Below are 18,664 nucleotides of genomic sequence, written 5' to 3' on the forward strand. Positions count from 1 at the left end.
CAATGTAACTATAAAACAAGAGCCCCATCTTTCTCCTTCAGTATCATGGTGCGGGAATAAAACTACAGCTGACCCTTGAACAACATGGGGGTTAGGAGTGCCAACACCCTGCGCAGTCGAAAATCCATGCAACTGCTGACTCCCCTAGGAATGAACTACTAATAGCCTCTGTTGACCAGAAGCCCAACCGATAACAAACAGCCAATAACACATATTTTGTATGTTATGTGTATTATATACTGTATTCTCACAATAAAGTAAGTCAGAGGAAAGAAAATGTTACTCAGAAAATCATAAGGAAGAGAAAAAATACATTTATCACATTTATTTAAAAGACATGTCTATAAGTGGCCTCGCATAGTTCCCACTGGTATTTTCAAGGGCCCACTGTAGCTATCCTTGGCACAACTGCCCTATCCTCCCAGGAAGCACAGTACCTTTATAGCGGGCCAGGAGCTGCTTAAAATCTAACTGCTGATCTGGCACTGCATCTCTGACAGAATCCTGATCCTGGAGGTGAAGCGAAAGCCTCAGGTCTTCCTCTACTTCTTCAAATGCAGTTCTGCTGCGCCTTGCTTTAAGCTTCTCCTTTGACATCTGTTTCATGGAGCGCATATATGGGCTCCCATCCGGTATCACGTACCTGAGGGAGGAAGACAAAGGAATGTGTCTGTGTGTATGTGGGTCTGCTGGTGAACGAAAACATTCCCCGGTTTTATGTGCTCGTTCAGCAGAATGTTGCTGCTTCTAATTGTGGTGTCATTCTTCCACCAGTCCAGGATTCTGCTGGCTCTGCCCTATTTCTGGTGGGGAACACACTGGAATGCTCTTGGCTCTATTTGAAGATAATTCTGGAGGCAGTGAATTTGAAAAAGTGAGAGAATAGAGGCAGGTAAACTAGTTGAAAGATGTTTTGCCCAGAGATTCACATTCAATAGAAGTGGAATAGGGCCCAGAAAACAACAGTTTTAAGTATGTTTGCTGCACACTAAAGTCTGAGAGCCAGTTTTTGGACTATTGGTTTGAGAATATGGTCCATGAAATAAATAGAGAATTAAGAGGGAGGTTTATTAGGAAGGAAAGGAACAGGGAGAAGGAGAAAAATTCTGAGTTGAGTGTAAGGTGCCAGACATCAGGGTGTTTTTATTCTGGAGCTCAGGTGTTGGGAATAAAGATACTGATCTGGGAGTTCCTGGCGTACAGGCGACAACTGGAACCACACAAGTCTACGAGAGCTAAGGAAGAGTTTAATAGTGCGAAGAAACAGTGCCAGGATAAAGCCCTGAGGAATCTTCAGGGTTAAAGAGTAGGAAGAGGATGCAGGGCTTACAAAGGAGAGAAGTCTGTACCCAATGGACATTACCGTTTTCCACCCAGCATTAACATTACATGGACATCTTAATACGCAAACTATACCGCAACTTCTTGAGGGTAGAACGATGATAATAACAGCTAACATTTACAAAGCACTTGCTATGTACCTACCAGGCACAATCTAAGAACTTTGCAACTATTAACTCCAAGCATTAATTCATTAATCTTCATAACAACCCTATGAAGCAGCTACCATTAACGCACCCATTTTATATGTAATTAAACTGAGTTATAGAGAAATTAAGCTACTCACTAATGTTATAGTTAGGAAGTAGAGGGACTTAAATACTGGCAGTCTGTCTGAAGAATCAGTACTTTTTTTTTCTCCATGTTACATTCTCCATACATTTTGGCCCTTCATCATTTAAAAAAATAGAATATTTTTAGGTTCAGAGCAATATTGAGCAGAAGGCACAGAGATTTCCCATATACCCTGTCTCCCCAAAACATGCATAGCCTCCCCCTCTGTTAACATCCCCCACCAGAGTATACATTTGTTACAACTGATGAACCTACATGGACACATCATGATCACCTAAAGTCCATAGTTTGCATTAGGGTTCAAGAGTCATTACTCTTAATATACTACCTGCAAATTGAAAATAATTTGTATAATGAATATTTGCTGAAAGAAAGGGAAAAACAAAATCCTCAAATAGAAATATTAGAAGAAAATATGAACACATGTATTAGTATCCCAATACTCTGAGGTAAAATAATAATTTTGTTTTCAAAGACTTTCACCAAACCTTAATTAACGTCTTCCTTACCTTGTCACAGCAATTGCATCTTCCAGAAAAAACTGATCAACAGGAAAAGTTCGACCTTGAAAAACAAAATAGACAATAAGTAAAATAAAATAGGAAAGCCTCAGAATACCTGTTGAGCTATCCTGAAATAGTTTATATATGCAAAATTCTCTTAAAACAAAGCTTAGCACAATAACGTACTATTTGTTTTGTGGTCTTAAAAGGATTAAAAAATTTAAAAATTTTATTTTTTAATTATTTTTAAAATTTATCTTTATTGTTGAAAGATGTCCCCCACCCCAATGATCCCTCCACCCTGTCCCCAGGGAAAAAATAACTTTTGATGATAGAAATTGGAATGGGTAAGATTCCAGTTTTGTAAAGAAGAAGAAGTATAAAGGTGAAAAGATGATTATTTGCTAATAAACCCTTTGCCTTTTAAAAACCATTTGTTATGCTTTTCCTATCCTCCCCTGCTCCCCCACAGGGACCTTTAAAGATTTAACAACTACTCTAGATCAAGCATATAATTTCTTCTTTATTTTTTTAATGGTTTTAAAGTCAGTGTTTATTTTATTTTTTAAGTAATTCTTTGTTGAAAGTATTACATATGTCCCCTTTTTCTCCCATTGGCCCCCATATAATTTCTTCTTTAAATCTACTGTCAAAATTCTCTGTAACTAGAACAAACAGGACTAATACTCATTAGTCAGTGCTTCCCAATTGTTCCTTCGCAATCAACTGCAGGAGGATAAACAGGAGTCGTAGGTGATAAATTAATCCACAATGAAACCGTGAAAGCACCATAAGAAGACACAAGCTACCCAACTTTACTTTCTCTCAGAATGGACCAATATCTAGAAATTTAGCAGAATCCAGCAATGAACAGATATGCGCTTCACAGATACAACTTTCTCCTTTCTGCCAGAATACCCTTATAAATTCACATTTTTAGATTAAACACAATGAAATGCAAGAAACACTAGTAACCTGGACTTTTCAAAACAGCACATATAAAATTAAAATCTCCCAGAAAATGGACATAATGTAGCCTCTTTATTAATTTCGTTATGTGCTTATAATTTTATTTGTTACAAACTAATCACTTCTTCTCTAGAAAGAGGAATAAATACCTATAAATTTATGTCTCAATTTAGCTTTAAAATAATTTCATTTGCTTATGAGAAGAATATATATTTAATGATGTATTTTAGTCACCTGGTATAGTAATAACTGGGCAGGAACTGAAATATTCTGAAAAGAGCTCAGCATTTAAAGTTGCACTCATCAGAATAACTTGGAGCGTTGGTCTCTGCAACACAATGTCCTTCAAAACTAGCAGCAAGAAGTCACTAGAGGAAATAAAAGACACACCTGAGGATCAAACAAATTCAATGAATGAAAATTAATAACTTTTGATATATTTTGAGCAAGGAATGTTTAAGACCTATGTGAAAACAATTATAATGTTTATACAAAGATGTGTCATATTCCCAGATGTGAAGACTTAGTATCAAAAAGGTATCAGTCCTAGTCGGTTTTGTTCAGCGGTTAGACCATCAGCCTCTGGACCGAAGAGTCACAGGTTCAATTCCTGGTCAAGGGCATGTACCTCATTTGCAGGTTCGATCCCTGGCCCTGGTTGGGGAGCGTGCAGGAGGTAACCAGTTGATGTGTCCCTCTCACATTGATGTTTTTCTCTCTCTCTCCCTCCTTTCCACTCTCTCTTAAAAAAAAAAAATCAATAGGAAAAGTATCCTCTGGTGAGGATTAACAAACAAACAAACAAACAAAAATATATCAATTTTCCCCCCAAATAAACCAAATTTAGTGTAGTACCAATTAGAATACCAGTAAGATTTATCATTGCATTCAATAATTCTATTTCTTGATATCTGCATGTACATAAAGAGGCACGCATATACAAAGACGTTCATTATGGCATTGTTTATAGTAGTAAAACAATGGAAACTACCCGAATGTCCACCAACCAAGAAACGGTTAATATAACAATATCATCCATTCGGTAGAATAGCATGGGGCAGATAAAAGGAATAAGGTACAGTTCTAGATACTGACATGAAAGCATCTCTATGGCAATTTTAGTAAATAAAGCTCAAGTTGTAGAACAATATTTTCTGTAGAATAGCAATATCCTAACTGTTCTCCCTGCTCCAGCCCTTGCCTCTTGAAATCTAGTCTCAATACAGCAGACCAATAATTCTGTCCAAATGTAAATCAGCTTGTGCTACGCTTCTGCTCACAATCCTTCAATGACATTGATGTCCTCACTAACAAGGTCCTATGTGACATGATCTGTACCCCACCACTCATTTCCCTACTACTCTCCCTCCTATTCACTACACACCAGCTGCGCTGGTTTTCCACCAGTTTCTGGAGTCCACTGAAGCTCATCCCACTGAAGTCTTTGCAAATGCTGGCCATGCCCCCATTTGTCACATAGGACTCCTCATACTTTAGGTTTTAATTTAAATGTCGTCTCTTCAGACAGATGATATCTGGCTATCTTCTTGGTCTGTCCCCCGAACACAGCTTCCTATTTATTCCTTCGTAGTACTTATTCCAATTAGTAATTATTAGTTTGTTTGCTTGTTCATTATTTGCTTTTCCTACCAGACCATAAGAGATGAAGGAGAGCCATATACATTTGTTCACTATAACATCTAAATGGATGTCAGGACAGAATGACTGACCAAACGAAGTCCATCAGCTGCTGCATGCTTTACATCTGTTATTTCTGCTAAGTACAGTGCTCACCTCAGCATGACACCAGGAGGGTGTTATCGCTTATTACATAATGTCCATGTAACAGGATGACTCTTTTTTTTTCTTTCTAATTTTTAATTGATTTTTTAGAGAAAGAGGAAGGCAGAGAGAGAGAGAGAGAGAGCGAGAGAGAGAGAGAGAGAGAGAGAAACATCAACGTGAACATTGGTTGGATGCCTCCTGCACGCCCTGACTAGGGATCGAGCCCACAACCCAGGCATGTGCCCAGACCAGGAATTGAACTGGCAACCTTTCGGTGCACGGGACAGCGGCCAACCAACTGAGCCATACCGGCCAGGACAATAGGGTGACTCTTTTAGTGATGAACATGTGCTCTCCTAGCATTTTTAGTATTATCGACCCTGGGGCCAGAAAAGCAGTTCCTGTTCTGTGACTTAGGCCTTCTCTTGCCAAGTTAGCTTTACTCATGCTAAGAAACTGAATTGGAAGCAGAATAAAATGCTTTCAGCCATGTCTTCATATATTGTGTGGGTATGTATGCATTTGGAAAGCCTTTGTTTACCTTTCTTCTGTCCTCTCATGGACTTCATCAACAATGATATGAGTGACTCCTTGTAGGGCTGTGTCTCCCTCGAGCCTTCTCAGCAGCACTCCTGTGGTGCAGTATAGCAGCCTGGTGGCTGAGGACTGGCATGCAAAAGGGCAGAGAAAGCATTCATGACATTTTTGAAAAGGAAACATTTTAATTGGCAAAGACATTGTGAATGGATAGGGATAAAAAGTATTGAAAACAATAGCAATTCCATTTAATATGCAACCATACTAAGTGCAGTTTCTTGCTGGTGACAATAAAAGCTTTTCTACTTCATATCAAAATTTTAACTTTAGGCCCTGGCTGGTGTGGCTCAGTGGTTAAAAAAATCAATGGGAGCCCTAGCCAGTTTGGCTTAGTGGATAGAGCGTCAGCCTGTGGACTGAAGGGTCCCGGGTTCGATTCTGGTCAAGGGCATGCACCTCAGTTGCAGGCTCCTCCCCGGCTTGGGCTCAGGGCTCGTGCAGGAGGCAACCAATTGATGTTTTTCTCACATCGATGTTTCTTCCACTCTAAAAATCAACGGAAAAATATCCTCGGGTGAGGATTAAAAAAAAAAAAAAAAAATCAATGAAAAAATATCCTTGGGTGAGGATTAAAAAAAAAATCAATGGGAAAAATACCCCTGGTTGAGGATTAACAAAAACAACAAAAAAGTTTAAGTTTAGGACTCATAAAAAGCATTTAGAAAATATTATTAAACATAAAAACAACAGTGAGTGATAAAATCAATTCTGAATTTGTCCATTCCTTATTCAACAAATGGATTAATTCCCTAGATCACTTCTGCCAATAAAGAATAAAAGGTCTTTGCCCTGCCAGCGGGGGTCAGTGGTTGAGCATCGAGCTGTGAACCAAAAGGTCTTGGTTGGATTCCCGATGAAGGCACATGCCCAGGTTTCAGGCTCAATCCCGAGTGTGGGGCGTGCAGGAGGAAGCCAATCAATGATTCTCTCTCATCATGGATGTTTCCTTCTCTCTCCCCCCACTCTCCCTTCCTCTCTGAAATCAATAAAGATATATTTAAAAATAACAATAAAAGGTCTTTATAGAGGAAGTTAAGTATACCAATAAGAGTTTTTATACCAAAACATTTCCAAAAGGACTTCTGAAGTATATCCCAAATTTCCTGTTAATCTCCAAACACCAAGAATTCTTTATACATGAAAACTAAATTTCTGTTATCAAGAAATAAGCAGAACATACAAACCTTGACGCTCTCCAAGCGGATCTGGTATCCCACAGTCAGACCCACCCTTTCTGCTCGCTCTTTAGCAACACGCTCAGCGACAGAGATTGCAGAGATTCGTCGGGGTTGGGTGCAGATGATGTTAGCCACCTTCTCTGGTGGTCCGTTCAGAGAATCATCCAATATGAACTGTGGGATCTGTGTGGTTTTCCCACATCTGTATGTCAAAACAAGTAAGTTCTAAAATGAGAGCTTACAAGTGCCAGTTAACCAAAGAAGCAATCATATGCGACGAGAAAAGACAGAAAGCTAAGTAGAATAAAAGTAGTTCAGCTTCATCTATCTTCTAAACCTATACTGACTTATTATCTATAGCTAATAACTCCTAGAAATTTGCACTCACTAACAGGGCAATCAAAGAATAGTTTAGTATCACTTGCATAACTGGGAGTATTGACTAGACATTACTAAGGTCTATAAATGACTCTAGGAACATGAACTCTACATATGACTCCTAAAGAAACAGGAGTCTTGGCCTTGCCTTCCTTTTTCCACCATTTTGGACCCTGTGGAGGTGAGTGGAAGCGCTGCTGCTGAACCTTAGGGGCCTGCGGGGAACAGGATTTCTATGAGGACAAATATGTCTGGAAGGCTGTGGCCCAGGGCCATGTTTGCTGGCTATAAGCGGGGTCTCCGGAACCAGAGGGAGCACACAGCTCTTCTTAAAATTGAAGGTGTTTATGCTCAAGATGAAACAGAATTCTATCTAGGCAAGAGATGTGCTTATGTGTACAGCAAAGAACACAGTGACTCCTGGTGGCAAACCAAACAGAACCAGAGTAATCTGGGGAAAGGTAACTCGTGCTCATGGAAACAGTGGAATGGTTCGTGCTAAATTCCGAAGCAACCTTCCTGCTAAGGCTATTGGACACAGAATCCATGTAATGCTGTACCCCTCAAGGATTTAAACTTACTGAAAATAAATAAAATGGATTTGTTTTCCTGTGGGGGGAAAAAAAAAGAAACAGGAGTCTTGTCTTAAGAATACTTTATATTTTTCCCTTTGATGTGTATTGACTTGGCTGCAAGTGAACTGAGGTTAAAAAGATAAGAAACTGCAAAATACAGTTACTACTATATCAGTGGGCACAAATGTAATGATTAAATTGAGAACCCTTGAATAGATAATTAAATTATGCCTGTGACTTGTCCCTGCTAAACAGTTTTTAATAACATATAGAGAGTGTGAAACAGGAAAAATAATGTGCCCTAAGTTGTTCTTAAAAGAACAAATAAAAGCTCTAAAGAAAGCAGAATAAATTTAGAAGATGTTTTCTTTTTTTTTTTTTTTTTTATCTTTATTATTCAGATTATTACATTTGTTCCTCTTTTTTCCCCCCATATCTCCCCTCCTTCCAGCTCCCACCCCACCCTCCACCCTCACTCCCCACCCACTGTGTTCATCCATAGGTGCATGATTTTTGTCCAGTCTCTTCCCGAATCTCCCATTCCCCTTTCCCCCCCAAGAATAGTCAGTCCATTCCCTTTCTATGTCCCTGATTCATTATAGTCACCAGTTCATTCTGTACATCAGGTTATTTATTCACTTGATTCTTAGATTCATTTGTTGATAGATGCATATTTGTTGTTCATAATTTGTATCTTTACCTTTTTCTTCTTCTTCCTCTTCTTAAAGGATACCTTTCAGCATTTCATATAATACTGGTTTGGCGGTGATGAACTCCTTTAGTTTTTCCTTATCTGTGAAGCTCTTTATCTGACCTTCAATTCTGAATGATAGCTTTGCTGGATAAAGTAATCTTGGTTGTAGGTTCTTGGTATTCATCACTTTGAATATTTCTTGCCATTCCCTTCTGGCCTGCAAAGTTTCTGTTGAGAAATCAGCTGACAGTCGTATGGGTATTCCCTTGTAGGTAATTGAGCCTCTTTCTCTTGCTGCTTTTAAGATTTTCTCTTTGTCTTTTGCTCTTGGCATTTTAATGATGATGTGTCTTGGTGTGGTCCTCTTTGGATTCCTTTTGTTTGGGGTTCTCTGCGCTTCTTGGACCTGTAAGTCCATTTCTTTCTCCAGGTGGGGGAAGTTTTCTGCCATTATTTCTTGAAATAGGTTTTCAATATCTTGCTGTCTCTCATCTTCTGGGACTCCAATGACTCTGATATTAGTCCGCTTAAAGCTGTCCCAGAGGCTCCTTACATTATCTTCACACTTTCGGATTCTTTTTTCATTATGCTTTTCCAATTGGGTGTTTTTTGTCGAATCTTTGGTTTGATTCTTGCACTCCTCTGGTCTGCTATTGGGTATAATATTCTTTATTTCAGTCCGTGTATGCTTACTTTCTAATTTCTTTATCGTAGCATCGAGGGTCTCATTAGTTTTCGTGAGGCTCTGCACGAATTTATGGCAAGCCCTCAAAATTGCGATTCTTAGCTCCATATCCTCCATTTCTGTCATGTTTTTTTGTCTCCGCATCTTTTATGCTTTCTTGGTGCACCCCCTTGTGGTCTCTGTGCGCAGTCTTGTTCTAGCCAAGCCTTAATTGTTGTAGTTAACACTAGAGGGATTTGACCATCAGGCCGACTGGCGGTGGAAATCAGCTGTGGGAAAACTTCAGTCCTCAGGGGAGGTGCTAGTCCAGCCCTTGCCTGAGGCGGTCGGCAAATGGTTGTGCGCGGGGGGGGGGGGGGGGGGGGGGGTTTGGGCGGGGCGGGCTCAACAGGGCGGGGGGAGGGAGCAGCTATGGCCGCTCTCAGTCCGTCCCCAGGGGCTCTGCCTCTCTGTCCCAGCAATCGCTGCAAACCTCGGAGGAGCCGTAGCCAGACAGTCCCGCTTCTCCCGTTTGAGTCTGGGTCCCTAGAGACTCGCCCGGATCTGTAGCCCAGAGTCTGAGATTCGCTCCTGATTGAAAACGACAATCGCGCCCTCAGCCGCCAGCCCGCTTTGCGCGCGCACCCTCACCACCGCACCGCCGTACCTGTAAATTTTCCACACTGCGCCTCCGCTGAGCGTCGGAATGCTGTTGTTTTTGCTTCTAGTTGAAGAGACTCTCCTCAGCCAGCCTTCCCGTGGTTCTGGTTGATGTCCGCTCCGACTTTTAGTTGTATTTTTGAAGTGGTTGTCCACGGCGGCAGTCTCCGGTGTTTACCTATGCCGCCATCTTCGATTCTCTCGAAGATAAGTTTTCTGGAGCTATTCTTTACCTTTTAAAATGGGCCTTGTTAAAAGCATTCAGCTAAACCTTTTGCCTTAAAATGATCTCACGGCAGAGGTGTACGATGTCCATAAATTCCTAGATGTATTTCCGAGTTTTATGTTTGTTTTGTGTAATTTGGCTCTGCTGGCTACAGATGCTGTAGTATTAATTCCTGTGAAATATTATTTAATATTTGACAGGAATAAGAGCAAATAACACCAACTACTAGCTTTTCAAAAATAGAACTGGCGATGGTAAACAGGGTAATACCATATTTACAGATGAAAGCTGCATTATAAGTAAAATGTATTCTTACCCAGTCATACCACTGATAACAAGTACTTGGTGCTTGCTCAACAATTGAAGAATGGTTTCTCTTTCTTCCCAAGCAGGCAGTGACTGTCTTTCTTGCAGAATTGACTGGAACTGTCTGGAGGTCTAATAACATAAAAGGTAAGTATCAGTTGGGTTACTTTGAACCACCTCTCATAAAGCTCTGAATGTGAAAAACCATAGACCCACCCTTTCTGCTCTTTAACAATTTATTCAGAGAAAGAAATTGCAAATTTGTTGGGGGTGGATACTGATGACTTTAGTCAGAAGGCTGCTCAGAGAATCAGCCAGAATAAGCTGTGGAATCTGTGGTTTCCTCATCGGAATAAACGGAAAGACCTTAGAAGAGAAATAAACCCCTCTTGCTGAGTACTTATTCAGTTCTTCCTGCTGGAGTTTTTACACCAGCACTGTCCAATAGAACTTTTTGGTGTGATGGAAATGTTCTATAATTACACTGTCTGGGATAGTAACCCTGGGCTACATGTGGCTACTGAACACTTTACTGTGGCCAGTGCTACTGAGGAACTGAATTTTTTATTTTATTTTGATGAATTTAAATTTAAATAGCCACACGACTAAAAGCTACATATTGGACAGCACAGTTCTACACAATATCAGATTTCTACCAAAATCAATAATAGTAAGAGTACTGATTAAAGGGTTCTTTTTGGCCAATCATCACATCTACGCAACTCAGCCTGACATCTAATGGCCAATGCTATATGGTGTTACACATTAAAAGTGGATGTGTTTTTGAATAATGTAAGAAATTTATACCAACATATCATTTTCTGCATATAATTTTATCACATAAATTTATCACTTCTAAGCACACTGACCAATTGAACTTTTTTGTTTCTATCCTTATGGTGTGATTTTCTATTCATTTTGACATTCTATGGGTATCCTATAAAATAAAAGGCTAATATGCCAATCGACCGAACAGTGGGATTACCAATTGCTATGACGCACACTGACCACCAGGGGGCAGATGCTCAATGCAGGAGCTGCCCCCTGGTGGTCAGTACACTCCCACAGGGGGAGCGCCACTCAGCCAGAAGCCGGCTCACAGTTGGCGAGTGCAGCAGTGGTGGCAGGAGCCTCTCCCACCTCCGTGGCAACACTAAGGATGCCTGACTGCCGGCTTAGGCCCGCTCCCTGCAGAGAGCAGAGAGTGGGCCTAAACTGTCAGTCGGACATCCCCGGAGGGCTCCCGGACTGCGAGAGGACACAGACCGGGCTGAGGGCCCTCCCCCCCGCCAGTACATGATTTTTGTGCACCAGGCCTCTGGTTGTACTATATATGGGATAGTTTAATACTGTGTCAAAATCAGAATCACAGAACTTTAGGACTGGAAGGGCCCTTACACAGCATCTCTAATTCAATCCCTAAATTGGTTAAGCCACTCCCCTTTGTCCCACATCCAACTCTGCCTTCACAGTTCACCGGCAGGTTCTTTTAAAATAATCTTCATGTGAATGGGGTAAAAACAACACAGGCTTTGGAAACAGAATTAGCTTGAACCTCTATGTTACGGCTTACTAGCTATTTGCGTGACTTAGGGGAAGTTATTTATCCTGTGAGCCTTTGAAATGGGTAAAAATTCCCCCTTACCTGTTTCCTTTTCCTTTTCTACAGTGATTCCTCTAATGTAAATCACAGTACAGTATTAATTTTCCTTCCACTCATCAGATTGTCTGTCACAGTACCAAAGCCACGTGATTCTGAGAATACTTGGTATATAGGTGTGTATTTCATTTTCACCAGCCATTGGACTTTACAAAACTATCTAGATGATGTGCCCAAGTTTGCTGTGGCATGCATAAATTGACCACTCAGTAAAAGAGAACCAAAAGTATACTAGGGAGGGTAGCCAAAGCTTCCCAATTCATCAACCCCTTCATCCATACATAAGGGAGGCAATGCTAGCCATTCTCTCAGAATACCCTACCTGTTTTATTTGGAACTGCTTGCAGATTTTAGCATTCTCAGCATGTACTGATTTTGCCTGCCAGTCATATCTTTTGGAAATCTTTTTCTTAAGGTTCACATAGCTTTCATTCTCCACTACCACTGGTGCAGGACCTTCATCCTCATCTGTCTCCTCCTGAGGTTCTGATTCTTTTTCAACTTGAAGGGGACAAAAGGAAACATTTTCGATATGGAGCCCTTTCTTTATCAACGGGGGAAAATCATCGTCTAACAAAGTAACAACAACAATAAAATCATAAAATAAGAGAAAAAGTTAAAGCATGAATAAAGCAGGTTCATTCATTTCAATACTACTACTTCTACTGCTAAAGAACTTAAAATGCACCTTCAAACAAACTTTACTCAAGTATAAGTGGCTACTGTTAAAAACAAAAATAAGTTAAAAACGAGAGAAAATCATGGCATGGCTAAATGTTAATCCAGTAGACTTTTTACATTCAAGGAATTAACTGAAAGTTTAAACTACTGGCAAATGCACCTAAAATTCCGTGATACAAACAACCTATCAAATGATGAATCAATTAAAAAAATGAGGTATGTTCACATAATGGCCTATTATTCAGCAACGAAAAGGAATGAAGTACTGACAAATGCTACAACATGAATGAACCTTGAAAACATGTTAAGTGAAAGAAGCCAGACACAAAAAGCCACGTATTGTATGATTTCATTTCTATGAAGCGCCCAGAATAGCAAATCCATAGAGAAAGAATACAGGTTCTTGGTTGCCAGGGGTTGGGGGAAAAGAGGAGTGACTAGTAATAGGTATGGGGTTTCTTTTTTGGGGTGAGGAAAATGTCCTGGAATTAGACTGTTTATGGTTGCACAACTCTGTGAACATATTAAAAATCATTTGATTGTAAGCTTCAAAAGGGTGAATTTTATGGTATGCAAATTACATCTCAATAAAGCCATAATTTCTAAAAAGTCCACAACCCACAATTTGTCATTTCTTGAGAAATGCATTTGAATCCTGGTGCTAGAAGCTGACATTTGGGAGTGAGTCAAGTGGCGAGTGAGGAAATTGGACAACTGCTCGGTACCCATAACTCAGTGCCGCTTCACTGTTCTCTACTTATTGACGTTTACCTAGGAACTCTTGTGAACGATGAAAATTTATTCCTCTGAAAGAAAGATAGCAACAAATAAGAGAGAACTCTTTGATGAACTGAAGGGATTTACTTGTAGTATAAGAATTGTGTAGCAAACCTGGATCTGGATAAAGCCAGAAGCCTGTGCAAACATTTCTTTATTTGAGGATTTAGGGATTCATGAAGATAGCCCTACTCCAGTGAATTTTGGCAGTCTAGTGTACAAAAAGCAAGAGAATACGAATAGTAGTATATAAAGAGAGCTATCTCTAAAATCTCATTAGAAAGTAATGCCACATAAAGTATCAGAGATAAACAAGTAAAACCAAATGAATTAAATAAAACAGGTTTGCTGGGAAGATGCTATAAGTTTCTTCCCACGCTCGACTGCTAGAGTAAACTTACAAATCACTTCAAACTTTCAATTCAGGGAGCCTAATCACAGTGACAAAACTGGGCCTTCCAATTACAGTCAGGCCCTCGCTCAGGGGATTCTCATTCCTTTTTGCCCTTGGCTGAGGAGAATGACTTGCCTGAGGTCCCTGGGAGATCCTATCCCTCAGAGCCTCTGACTTTTTTAGTCCATCATTCTGAATGCCCCTGCTCCCCGTACCCCAAAATGCACTCCACGTGGTCAATGCCTTACATACCTTCTGGAATTCGACTTGAAACCAAAGAATTATGTGGAATCACTGGTTTACGACAGAAAGGATTAGTTATTCTGATCCCAGAGGATACTGGCAGAAAGTTCACTGGAGGATCACTGTACTTGTGATGGGTATTTGTTAGTAGATTGACTATTTCTGATTCTTCCTCTAAAAGGGTAATCAAAGAATATACAACAGGTTCTGCAGTTTCTGCAAAAGTCAAGGCCTTGCCATAAAGGAACTCAGAAATATGTAAACGACAAGCCAGAGGTAGACTCTCATTGGTGGAATAAAATGCCACCAGGGGAGCTTCGTAGGGGTATTTGTGGTCTTTAGAAAATCGAATTTCAAGTTCATATAAAAAAGATTTATCTTCATGAGCATTAAGGTGAGAATCATCTACACTTCTTTCTACTCTTCCAACAATTTGATTTGGGGGCACTTCATGTTTGAATTTGCATTTTGATCCAAATTTACAGTTTCCTTTGAGGTAAAATTTACAGATATCAAGTGAAGTCTCCTGTATATTTTTGGTACTTTCCTTTTGCTTGGATTTGCGGAATTTACTTGTCAAATACTCCAGTTCTAATCCAATGGTCCAAACTCTGTTCTGAATTCTTTCCACGAATTTTTCTCCACAGATTGACTTGAGAGCAAATGCCTCTTCCTGTCGCGGTTCCACACACTCATCCTCGCTCATATGTGCAACTGCCTCAGAGATTTTCATCCTCTCTCCAAATATCTCGGAAAAACACTGGATGAGCAGATATTCTAGTGATGCCCCCACATCTCCGTCACAAACCCTCAGGGCTGCCTGACAGCGTTCAGTGTTGAAACCATACCTACCAAGTGTGAAACATGACAAAAAAGGAGCAATAAGAAATCATTTAAATACATTTATGTGAAATTATAACTATATCTATGCAGGGTTTGTATTTTGAAAAAGAGTCCCTGATAATACTAATTCCTCCTTAATCTCTCTAACCCAGTGGTTCTCAACCTTCCTAATGCCGCGACCCTTTAATACAGTTCCTCACGTTGTGGTGACCCCCAATTTCATTGTTACAAATTGAACATAATTAAAGCATAGTGATTAATCACAAAAACAATATGTAATTATATATGTGTTTTCTGATGGTCTTAGGCGACCCCTGTGAAAGGGTCGTTCGACCCCCAAAGGGGTCGCGACCCACAGGTTGAGAACGGCTGCTCTAACCTAAAAGAGAGAATATTCGACATATCACCACTTCTGGAATGCACACAATAGGATAACACTCAAAGTGGGGGAGGGTAGTTGGGTCTACGATATGCCTTCTGTTTCCCTGAATTCTCTTCCAACTGGTATGAACGTTGAAAACAATCACCTGGAAAGTTTTTGTACTGCAACTGTTGAGACTATAAGTTCTGGATTATAAGGCTCCACTGGGCCTGAGCCAGCATAATCCAAAGGATCAGAGTCAGGAACAAGGGAAGCTTCTTGTCCAGCTAACCAGTACTGTGCATCATCACAGTCAGGCTCATCATCTTCCTCCTCCCCAGAGATGCTTCTTCTGGAAAAGGTAACATTTTCATATATTACATATTAATTTCTACTTACTTCAAAGAAAAACTTAGCAAGAATCTAAGCATTTAATTTAGAAAGCCAAAGGACACAGGATTCTGACCACTATTCAGTCAGTGATTTAATCTTTTATTCACCTATTAATTTACATCTTGGCAATTAACATTTATCAGGCATTTACTGAATGCCAGATACTATGTTTATGTACTACCTCTTTTAAAATCTTCCCAATAACCCAACGAGATACTATCGGAATCTCCATATTTCAGATGATCAACTAAAACTTAGAAAGGATTAGTAACTGCCAAAGGTTATACAGGTAAGAGCAACTAGAGACTTTAACCACGTCAGTCTAACCCCGAGCCTGTATTCTTTACTGTATGTCTTGGCTATCCTCTCTTTTTTCTTATTCATAAAAACCACCTCTAATTTTTTGCTTTGCTGCATAACCACTTTCCCTAAATCTAAGATAGATATGAGATTTGTAGATAGGATGGAAATTGAGCTGCTCATGACTGACCATTCATTAATTCTGGCAAGTGGAAAAAATTAACTACTGCAATAAAAAAGCAAAATAGTCAAAAGAGTAGAAGTTGTTTCTCTTAAGCAGATGGACATGAGTAGTATAAATCTTAAGACTTTATTGGATCAACTCATTATTTGTTCCTAGAACAATACTTCTACTTGTTCATGACAAGGTTTTATTTGGAAGGTTGTCAATAAAGCAATTATTGAATTCATATTAGCATTGTCGTAGGGGGGCGAAAAAAAGAAAAGGCAATCTGTACTAGTGCTCACAGATACTGCAAAAACAGATTCGCTCTAAAACTGTTGCTGAATACTTTTATTCTTGCATTTCTCTTAGTTCACTTTCAACTAGTTAGTCACAACAGGATCCATATTGATACAGTATTCTAAGGGCACACAGGATCTTCACTGTATGTGAAAATGCCAATGCATCTTCCTTACTGTCGTAATTTATTCAAATAAAATAATTTACTCAGATCCAGCATCCGCATCTTGTTCTTGCAGGTCTCGGAGAAGAGCTTTCACTTTCTCTTGATTCTCAGAAGTCATATGTAGAGTCTGTAAGGGCACTTTGGCTTTGGGCTTCCATTTGGGGCGTGTGTCTCCTTTTCTTCTGTTACTGTTGCTAGGTCTGCAAAGGACACAATAACAAAATTACACATTTACCTGTAATCAGAATTTTTATACTCCCTTGAGAGTCCCCAAATATATATAACATGAACTAGATTGTCAAGTATCTTACAAAAGATGACAAGGAATAGGAAGAGGTCCTCTGTTTCCTACAATCCCTACTAGACTTCATTATGTTGGAACTGCTGGAAAAAACACTGATCAGATTCTTAATCATTAAAACTGGTTCACTAGCTCAAGAACACTCTGGAAAAAGCAATGTTATCATGACTCCCTCTGCACTGGAGAACTTTTGAAAGAAATATGCTACACAAAGTGTTTATTGTATTCTATGTTAGGTAGCCAATCTGAAAGCAATCAAGAGTTCCATTTAGTTATCAATACTCATGAGTTAATACTTGGCCTACTTTCGAAATATTTACCTAAATTATCATTATTTCCTGATTATAAAAAATACATGTTCACTGTAGAAAAGTAAAGAACAAAAAAGAAAACAGAGGTTACCCTAATTAACATTATCTTTTTCATATACATCTTTTAAAAACTGTACAGCATATATAATTTTTTATAATTTACTTTATTTCCTTATTAAATTTAAGCTATTTCCCTAAAATTAAACATTCTCCTACAAGAAACACCAATCAGAAAGAATATATGCACCCCCATGTTCATAGCAGCACAATTTACAATAGCTAAGATTTGGAAACAGCCTAAGTGCCCACCAGCAGAGTGGATTAGAAAACTGTGGCACATCTATACAATAGAATACAACGCTGCTGTAAAAAAGAAGGAATTCTTACCATTTGCAACTAAAAAAGAAGGAATTTTTACCATTTGCAACAGCATGAATGGATATGAAGAGCATTATGCTAAGCGAAATAAGCCAGTCAGAGAAAGATAAATATCATATGATCTCACTCATTTGTGGAATATAATGAACAACATAAACTGATGAACAAAATTAGAACCAGAGACATAGAAACATCGAACAGACTGTACAACCTATGAGCGAAGGCAGGGGGTGGGAGGTGAGGGAATAAGAGGTCAACCAAAGGACTTGTATGCATGCATATGAGCATAACCAATGGACACAGACAGCAGGGGGGTGAGATATGTGCTGGGGTGTGGGAGCCCCTGGGGAGAGGTCAATGGGGGAAAAAGGAGACTCGTGTAAAACTTTAAACAATAAAGAATTTAAATAAAAAAAAATTCTCCTAAACATAATTTTAAGTGATTACTTATATAGATGTACTAGAATTTATTTCACCAACCTTCATTGTTGGAATTTGGATTTTTTAAAGGACTCTTTAATATTTAAATCATAAGTTCTAAGGTTTAACTTTATTCACTAAATTTCTCTTCTTTTTTTAGAGGGGTGGGCATGTTTCATTATACATTTTCACAAATCTAGGGAAGTGGAAGAAACATTCTCTGTATTTGAATGCAACATATTATGGAGACTTTGAAAAGAACCACTGGGGAAGCAAAGGACAAAGCAGAGTTGAATGTGGTTTTTAACTACTAAGTTGCAATCCCAGAAACGAAATGCTACCTCAAATCCATAATTTCCACTAACATTTTGTTTTGAAAAATTTTAAACCTACAAAGGTACTAGTAAACACCTTTTATCTACCTTCACCAGTTCTTAACACTGTCCATATAGACATGCACACAGCTCCACTTGGAGAGTACCCCCAACCGGTCTTCCAGGTTCTAACCCAGGCCCCCTGTAGTCCATTCTCCAGATTGAGTCAGGGCTACTGAGTGTGACTGCACAGACTGTATGTACACAGTGCAAAGACTCCTGGCAGGGGTGGGAGATGGGTGAGGGAGGAGGGAAAAGCAAGAGTTAAAATCCAGTCCATGCTGTACTCACCAAATCATGCACCCTGAGGCTACAACGGCCCAAAGAAAGGGCACCATTTTCTAATTCACATAAAGGCATATACTGAATAGTAGCAACTCTGATCAGAGTGATTAATGTCACACACCCTTGCCTTAAACCCTGCCATGA

The 18,664-nt window shown here is 39.5% G+C and overlaps 1 protein-coding gene across 6 annotated transcripts in view; it reads right to left on the bottom strand.

Annotated features, from left to right (window-relative positions):
* The window catches only part of DHX57 (DExH-box helicase 57), a 46,980-nt gene that overhangs the window by 24,693 nt on the left and 3,623 nt on the right, over nt 1-18,664 (bottom strand). For all 6 annotated transcript variants that reach the window (XR_011473153.1, XM_070429049.1, XM_070429051.1 and 3 more), the window contains exons 3-12: nt 16,493-16,651; nt 15,296-15,481; nt 13,935-14,773; nt 12,153-12,331; nt 10,181-10,302; nt 6,674-6,869; nt 5,434-5,558; nt 3,342-3,475; nt 2,145-2,199; nt 438-643 (exon numbers count right to left, since the gene is read on the bottom strand). Coding sequence is in view for 5 of the 6 variants with exons in the window: in XM_070429049.1 (XP_070285150.1) it covers nt 438-643; nt 2,145-2,199; nt 3,342-3,475; nt 5,434-5,558; nt 6,674-6,869; nt 10,181-10,302; nt 12,153-12,331; nt 13,935-14,773; nt 15,296-15,481; nt 16,493-16,651 (2,201 nt within the window). In the remaining variant the exon portion in view is untranslated. The remainder of the gene's footprint in view (nt 1-437; nt 644-2,144; nt 2,200-3,341; nt 3,476-5,433; nt 5,559-6,673; nt 6,870-10,180; nt 10,303-12,152; nt 12,332-13,934; nt 14,774-15,295; nt 15,482-16,492; nt 16,652-18,664) is intronic.

The sequence above is a fragment of the Myotis yumanensis genome, unplaced genomic scaffold, assembly GCF_028538775.1.
Source record: "Myotis yumanensis isolate MYYU_CA2020_CCGP unplaced genomic scaffold, mMyoYum1.0.hap1 SCAF_11, whole genome shotgun sequence".
NCBI lineage: Eukaryota > Metazoa > Chordata > Mammalia > Chiroptera > Vespertilionidae > Myotis > Myotis yumanensis.